General features: G+C 67.4%; 1 protein-coding gene across 1 annotated transcript in view; it reads left to right on the forward strand.

Moving 5' to 3' along the window:
* MAP1S (microtubule associated protein 1S) overlaps positions 1-7,720 on the forward strand; it is a 10,017-nt gene extending 2,297 nt beyond the window's left edge. The window contains exons 2-7 of the mRNA XM_017834335.1: positions 868-969; positions 1,583-1,665; positions 1,766-1,906; positions 2,326-5,521; positions 5,636-5,853; positions 6,071-7,720. Coding sequence (XP_017689824.1) covers positions 868-969; positions 1,583-1,665; positions 1,766-1,906; positions 2,326-5,521; positions 5,636-5,853; positions 6,071-6,226 — 3,896 coding nt within the window. The 3' untranslated portion in view covers positions 6,227-7,720. The remainder of the gene's footprint in view (positions 1-867; positions 970-1,582; positions 1,666-1,765; positions 1,907-2,325; positions 5,522-5,635; positions 5,854-6,070) is intronic.
* Positions 7,721-7,915: the final 195 nt, after the last annotated feature.

A 7,915-nucleotide genomic window follows, 5' to 3' on the forward strand; every position in this document is an offset into this window, starting at 1 on the left:
CAAGCTTTGCTTCCTCCCCAGCCCCAGACCCCCCAGGATTTGCTCGCCCTGGATCCCCAGGATCTGCTCCCCTACATTTCCAGGATCTGCCTCTTTTCCTGCCCCGAGCCCCCAGGGATTCACCCCACGAGCCGCAGGGACCCCCTCCAGCCCCCACGTCCCCCTCCTGCCCCTCCCTGAGCTGGGGGTGGTGTCTCAGGCCGTGACATCGAACACCCCACATTGGAGCAGATCCCCAAAATCCCGGCGGGGGGGGGGGTGTTCACATTGCCGGGACAGACCCATTGTCCCCCCGTGGCAGGACCGTCCCCCTGCGAGGGCAGCCCTGAACCTCCCCAAACCCCCCCCAAACCCCAACGGTTGTGCAACCCCCGGTTACGCCATCGCCCCCAGTTCGGTGGCCGTTACTGGGAGCGGTTTGGGGGGGGCTGCCAGACCCCCAAACCCCCGTGGGGAGCCCTGAGGAGGTGTTTTGGGGCTGCCCCTCGGTGTTCTAAGAGCGCCTGTCCCGGTGCCGGCAGGTCGAGCCCGGCGTGTGCCGCCTCCGGCGCCGTTAATTCCTTAATTACCCCCTTTGAAGAGGTGCTGGCAGAGGTGCTCCGTGCCCCGGGGGGTTGGGATTTGGCGCTGGCACAGCCGGTGCTGCCGTGAGTCACCGCACAGGGCGCTCACCTGCCGGGCAGGTGTCGGTGTGTGGGGGTCCGGGTGGGTTTGGGGACCCCAAAACCAGCTCAGGGTGAGGTGAGAGGGGCAGTATCGGGGGGAGTGGATATTGTGGGGACAGTCCCCACCGGCACCGTGTGGGTGCTGGTGGGTGCTGAGCCCCCCCCTCCCCTTCCCTGAATTTTTGGCCCCTGTTTTCCGCAGGGATCCGCTCGTGGGACATCGACCTCACCTCCTGCAACCTGGACGAGCAGCTGAAGCTCTTCGTGTCCCGGCACTCGGCCACGTTCTCCAGCATCGTGAGAGGTGAAACGGGGGGGAGAAAGGGGGGAAAACCCCCCCAGGAGCTGGAGGGACCCCCTTGCTTCTGTGGGACTCCCCCCTCCCACCCCCCGCTTTCTGTGGGAACAGCCTTGGCTTTGCGCTCACCCCCCCCATCCAAACCCCGTGATCCCCCCATGTGAGGAGCCGCTTCCTTCTCCCAGCCCGGGGCGGGATGTGATTTTCCATGGGAGAAGGGAATGGAGAAGATGGAGCTGAGGCTGCTCTGGTGCCTTTTTCCCGCCCCTCCACGTCCCACCCCCGGCAGGGTCAGTTTGGTCTCCAGTGGGTGGTTCCCTGCTTAGGAAGGGAGTTCACCCCCAGACTGCCCCCAGGAGCACCCAGGACTCGCTGTGTTGTCTGGGGGGGCAGAAGGGGCTCCCCCAGCCCGCCCCCCCGCCTTTCCTCCCCTCCCAGTGGCAGGAAGGACACGGGAAACGTGTCCTTTGGCCCCCGCGGTGTCCGGAGCGGGATCACGGCTGTCCCTCTTCCTCCGGAATACCGGGCAGGCTCTGGCCTTGCCACCCCCGCCATGAGGCCCAGGTGGGGGTGCAGCCCGATTTTGGGGAGGGTGGGGGTCAGCCCTTGCTCCCGGCAGGTCAGAGGACCCTCCACCACCGCGGGGATGTGCTGGAGACCCTGGTGCTGCTCAACCCCTCCGACAAGTCGCTGTGCGACGAGGTGAGCTGGGAACGGCGGCCCTGGGGTGGATCCAAGTGCCGTCCCCGCGTCCCCTCTGTCCTCACGTCCCCCCCTGTCCTCACGTCCCCTCCGTCCCCAGCTGCGGAACCTCATCACGGACGCGTCGCAGCACAAGCTGCTCGTGTTCGCGGGGCCCTGCGTGGAGGACACGGGGGAGCTGATGCTGCAGACCGGCTGCTTCTCCCTCCGGGATTTCATCCAGATCTTCACGGATAAGGAGGTGTGGTGCTCCGGGGGGGGAGCCTCGGGAAGGAGCCGCCTGTCCCCCCCCTCCTCCCCGCTCTCCCCTCCCCGGGGGGGGCTGCGGGCGGGCGCTGCCGGAGCCGCTGTCTGCGCACGTCGCCGGCGTCTGGGCGGGATTCGGGCACGGCAGCGGGAGGAGGATGGATCAGCCGCTGCTCCAGAGGGCTGCTGGAGTGTCCCCTCCTCACTGCCACGCTGGGGGGGGCCACATCCCGGCCTTGAGCCGCAGCAGGGCTGGGAGGGAACCAGGGAAGGGCCCCCCCTTTGTGGGTAATGGGAATGTGGGATCCCCAGGGAAGGGGGGTGAGGCAGGACCCCCCCTCCCCGTGGCTGTCACATCGCTGTCCCTGGTGCCACCTCCCCCCTGAAGCCCCGGCTGTCCCCATCCCCTCGCAGGTGGGGGAGATCCTGAGCTCTGCGGACCCCTCGGCCAAGGCCAGGCTGACCATCAGCTGCCCTGATTTTGGGGAGTGGAGGGACTCGGGCCTGGAGCATCACAACCTCCAGGACTTCATCGAGCTGCGCTACAACCCGGGCTGCGTCCTGCCGGAGATGGAGGGGCTGGAGGAGTTCATGGAGTACCTGTCGGAGTCGCTGGAGCCCCAGTCCCCCTTCGACCTCCTGGAGCCCCCCACCATGGTGGGATTCCTCAAGCTCTCCAAGCCCTGCTGCTATATCTTCCCGGGCGGGAGAGGGGACTCTGCTTTCTTTGCCGTCAACGGCTTCAACGTCTTGGTCAACGGGGGCTCCAACCCCAAATCCTCCTTCTGGAAGCTGGTCCGGCACCTGGACCGCATCGACTCCATCCTGGTGACGCACGCGGGCACGGACAGCCTGCCCGGCATCAACAGCCTGCTCCAGAGGAAGCTGGCCGAGCTGGAGGAGGACCCATCCCAGTCCCAGAGCTCCCAGGGCAACGGGGACTGGGCCAAGAACCTCATCTCCCCGGAGCTGGGCGTCGTCTTCCTCAACGCCTCCGAGAAGCTGAAGGACATCGAGGGCAACTCCCGGGTGCTGAAGAGCTGCGACGAGGCCGCCCTGACCCTGCACTACCTGGAGAAGTTGGGCATCCGCCCCAACCTGCTGGCCCGGGACAGCGGCCCCCGCGCCGAGCCCACCGTGCTCTTCCAGAAGATGGGAGTGGGCCGGCTGGACATGTACGTGCTGAACCCCGTGAAGGGCACCAAGGAGCTGGAGTTCCTCCTGCAGCAGTGGGCGGGGAACGGGTACCCCAAGGAGCAGGACCTGCCCCTGCAGTGCCTGACCTCCGTGTGCGTCCTGCTCGTCTGGCACCCCGTGAGCCGCTACGAGAAGATCATCCGGGTGCTCTTCCCCGGCTGCACCCCCCAGGCCCGCATCCTGGAGGGGCTGGAGAAGGTGAAGCACCTGGAGTTCCTCAAGCACCCCGTGGTCACCAAGAACGATCTGAAGGGGGTGTCGGCGTCCCCGCCGGAGAAGCCACTGAAGCAGAGGAGGGCGGAGAGCAAGGAGAGCCTGAAGTCGGGCTCCAAGCTCAGCCTGGTGGAGGCCGGGGCACCGGTGCCCAAGGAGAAGACTCCGAAGGTGGAGAAGAAGGAGGTGAAGGCTGGGGCCAAGGAGAAGCCAAAATCCATGGGGGAGACGACCAGAACGGGGTTGGAAGAGGAGAAAACCAAGGATGCTCGAGCCAAGGCAGACTCTGCGGTGGAGAAGGCGAAGGGAGACATGAAGGTGAAGCTGAACAAGGAGAAAGCGGCTCCCAAGAAGGAGCCAGTTCCCAAGAAAGAGGAGAAGAAGCTGCCAAAGAAGGACGAGGGGGCCGAGGGGAAAGGGGAGGCCAAGAAGGAGGTGAAGGTGGTGAAGAAGGAGGCGAAGGCCGAGACGCTGCGGAAGGACACGAAGGAGAGCAAGGCAGAGGCCAAGGCTCCGGCCAAGATTCCGGCACGGAAAACGCCGGTCCCGGAGACCCGCAAACCCCTGGCCAAGGCCGGCAGCATCAAGAAGCCGCCCCTCAAGAAGGAGCTGGAGAAACCCAAGGCTAAAACCCCGCGGGAGGCGGGTGCCAGGAAGGATCCGGGGACGTCGGATGGCTCCAAGTCCTCCTCCCCCGAGGACATGCTGCCGGAGGCCGAGCGGGAGCTGGGATCCGGCGGGAGGAGGAGGAAGGAGGAATCCACGGACGAGGGCATCGCCACGGCCGAGAGCGAGCTGGAGCCTTTATCCCTGGAGAACGGGGGGGCCAGGCGGCCGGGGGACTCCTCCTGCCTGGAGAACGGCCTGGAGGACCCCGACAGCCCCCAGCGCCTCCGCTACCTGGAGAGCAGCCCCCTGAGGGCCGTGTGCCCCCCCTCGCCCATGGCCAAGACCCCCAAGAGCGACCGCAGCGTCAACTTCGACCTGACGCCCACCGGGCTGCTCAACCACGGCCCCGAGGGCGCCGAGGACCCCTGCGGCAGCTCCGAGGAGAAGACCCTGGAGATGATGTCCCCGGCCAGCTCGGGGCCGGCCAGCGCCGGGCACACGCCCTTCCACCAGTCCCCGGTGGACGACGGCGCGGAGGAGCCGGGCACCGGCACCGCCCGGCAGCCCAACGCGTGGCCGGCGGGCGGGGGCAAGGCCGGGCAGGACGGCTCGGGGCAGGAGAAGCAGGCGGGGTGTCTGTCCCTCAGCCCCTTCAAGGATGAAGTCCCCGACGTGTCCCCCACCATCACCACGCCCTCGCTGCCGGCCGAGGTGGGCTCCCCGCACTCCACCGAGGTGGACGAGTCGCTCTCGGTCTCCTTCGAGCAGGTGCTGCCGCCGGTCAGCGAGTCCCCCCCGGAGGAGGGCCGGGGCTCCCGGGGCACGGGGGACACGCCGGAGCCAGAACCTGCCAAAGGGGGGCTGTCACTGCCGCTGCGGCCCTGCCACCACCCGCCCTGGGCCGACGGGGACGTGGCACCACGGCCCGGCCGCCGCTCCGAGTCCCCCCACGACGTGGACCTGTGCCTGGTGTCGCCCTGCGAGTTCGAGCACCCCAAGTCCGAGCGGTCGCCCTCGGCCGCCGCCAGCCCCCGGGAGCTGTCGGACAGTGACCCGTCACAGGAGCTGGTGCCGCCCCGGGACCGCCCCGGGGAGACCCCCCCCACCTCCGTCAGCGAGTCGCTGCCCACCCTCTCCGACTCTGACATCCCCCCGGCCACCGAGGACTGTCCCTCCCTCCTGGCCGACGGACTGGAGTCGGACGAGGACTCGGAGCGGCCGCCCCGCGCCGTGGCCAGAGCCTGCGACCCTCTGCCGGCCCCCCTGAAGGACCCCTGCCCCATCCCCGCCCAGCCCGGGATCTGCATGGTGGACCCCGAGGCGCTGCCCCCCGGCAGGAAGGAGCCCCCCGGCAAAGTGAAGAGGATCCCATCCCGCGTGGGCTCCGCGCCCGCCACCCCGAAGGCCGAGCCCCCCCGACACCCCTCCTCGGCCCCCAAGGCCAGGGGTCCCGCCAGCTCGGCCCGGGACAGCGGGGACAAGGCCAGGCTGCTCCCCGGGGACAAGAAGGGCCCCTCCCTCGGGGACCCCCGCACCACCCGTGGCGCTGGAGCCCGGCCGGCGGCGGGAGCGGGCCGGGCGTCACCCGCAGGTACGGGGCGGGGGACGGGGGGGCTCCCGCTCTGGGGTCCCTGTGGGACACCAGCGGTGGGTTTGGGAGGATCAGGGGCTGCTGCAGACCACCGTGTCCCCCTCCTCCTCACAGGCGCACGGGCCGCAGCCCCCCAGGGCCCCCCCGTCTACGTGGACCTGGCGTACCTGCCCGGCTCCTGGAGCGCCCGCACCGTGGACGAGGAGTTCTTCCGGCGCGTCCGCTCCCTCTGCTACGTGGTCAGCGGGGACGACCACCTGAAGGAGGGGGTCCTGCGGCCCCTCCTCGACGCCCTCCTCAGCGGCAAGCACCAGTGGGGCATCGACATCCAGGTGAGCCCCCACGGGTACCTGGGGCAGGGGGGATCAGCCCCTTCCTGGTGTTCGGGGGGGGTGGCAAGGTGGGTTGGGATCGGCCCCTTCCAGTCCTGGGGGGTGGCAGGGCGTGGTGGGTGTCCCTGCAGGTGACGTTGGTCCCTGAAATGTTGGGATCGGCCCCTTCCCGGTGCTGAGGGGGGAGGGTGACGGGGTGTCCCCGGTGTCTCCACAGGTGACCTTGATCCCCACCTTCGACTCGCTGGTGATGCACGAGTGGTACCAGGAGACCCACGAGCGGCAGCAGGAGCTGGGCATCACGGTGCTGGGCAGCAACAGCACCGTGGCCATGCAGGATGAGACCTTCCCTGCCTGCAAGGTGGAGTTCTGAGGGGGTGGGGGGGGACACAGCGTGGGCTTCACCCCCACCCTCCTCCTCCTCCTCCTCCTCCTCCTCCTCCGGGAGCCCCCCCTCTCCCTCCCTCCGCACTCAGGGCTGTGAAGCCGCTGTGGCTCGGAGGGGAGGGAGAGGGGGCTCCCCAAGGACCTGGGGGGGCTCCCTGGGGTTCCCCAGGCCCGCAGCCCCCCCCCACACCCCCCTCACCGCGTGGTCCCCGCATGCCCACGCCAGCCACGCTCTGCACCCGCTGCCAGCCCGGGGAGGGGGTGAGGGACCAGCTGGGGAGGGGTCACCCTGCTCTGGGGGGAGGTTGGGGGGCAGGATGTGACCCCCCCCATGCAGCAGCGGTGCTGAGCCGTTCCCCGACGGGCAGCTCTATTTAACAGGGTAAATTTTGGTGTTTTGTTGTTTTATCCCCTTCCCTGGACAAGCCACAGCCCCCCCATACCCACTGCCCTGCTCCTCGTGGGGGGGGTGAGTCTCCTGGGGGGGGACAAGCTGGGGGGTCCCATCTCTGAGGGGCAGCACAGGGGGCAGGAGCCCGGGGGGGGGGGCTGCTCCTGCAGCCTCGTCCCTGGCATTGTGACCCCCCCCCAAAAGTGGTTGTTCCCCCATCTCCCCCCACCAAAACCCAGATGCCCCCCCCACCTCATGTGCAGCAGTGGGGGGGCCCATCCTCCCCCTGAGACCTGGCAACTCGCTGCACTGATGGCTCCCCCCCCCGCAGCAGAAATGGTGGGGTCTGATCCTGCCCCCCCCCCCAAGATTTTAGGGAGAGCTGGGGGAAGCCCCCCCCCCTCACCCGCCAGTTTTTGGGTGAGGGGGTGGGAGGCGGCCCCCCCATGCAGCCCCACCCCCCTGAGTTGCTGAAAGCTGTTAAAAACCAAACGTCACGTGCAATTTTTAAGGGGTTTTATGAGAGGAGAGCACGGGGGGAGGGGGCTGGGCTGGGAGTGGATGGGGGGGGGGAGGCAGGATGTGACCCCCCCCTCTCTCCTTAGCCCCCCAATCCCCACCTGGGACAAACACTAACCCCTTTTGTAGGAGGCTCCTCGATGGCTCTTTTTGTAATGACTTTTTAAGAAAAAAAAAGGAAAAAAAATAAAGCGAGACAAAAATAGCGAAAACTGAAGAAACCAAACCTTTTTTTTTTGTTTTGTTTTTTTTGTTTTGGGGGGGGGGAGGGAGGCAGTGGTGTTATTTATCTGTGCCCCCCCACCCTGGTGCCCGTGGGGGCATTTTACCTTTGATTGTATCGTCCTACGTGTTCAGGGAGGGGGCACTGAATGTCTCACCTTCAGTGCTTTATATATTTTTTTCTTGGCTGGAAGGTTTGGAGGTTGGGGGGTGTCGGGGTGGGGGGGCTGTGACACCCTCCTCCCCCCAGCCCCTGCCCATGGACCCAGCACACTCTCCCCTGTCTTGCACGCCACGATCCCGTTTGGCAAATGTGTGGAAAATGAGCATTAAAGAGAATAATTCCCAGTTATTTCTGTCTCTTGTGTTGGGGGGGGTCCCGTGGATTTAGGGGGAGGTTAAGGCTGGGTTGGGCTCAGCCCTGGGGTGGGCAGGGGGGTACCCTGGGGTGGGAGAGGGGTTTGGGGGCATCCCGTGGGACTGGGGAGTGGCACCATGGGGTGGGGGCTGATGGGGTGAGGGGTGGGTTGGGCTCGGTGTGGG

Source organism: Lepidothrix coronata, unplaced genomic scaffold, assembly GCF_001604755.1.
Source record: "Lepidothrix coronata isolate B3197 unplaced genomic scaffold, Lepidothrix_coronata-1.0 Scaffold233, whole genome shotgun sequence".
In the NCBI taxonomy this organism is placed as follows: domain Eukaryota; kingdom Metazoa; phylum Chordata; class Aves; order Passeriformes; family Pipridae; genus Lepidothrix; species Lepidothrix coronata.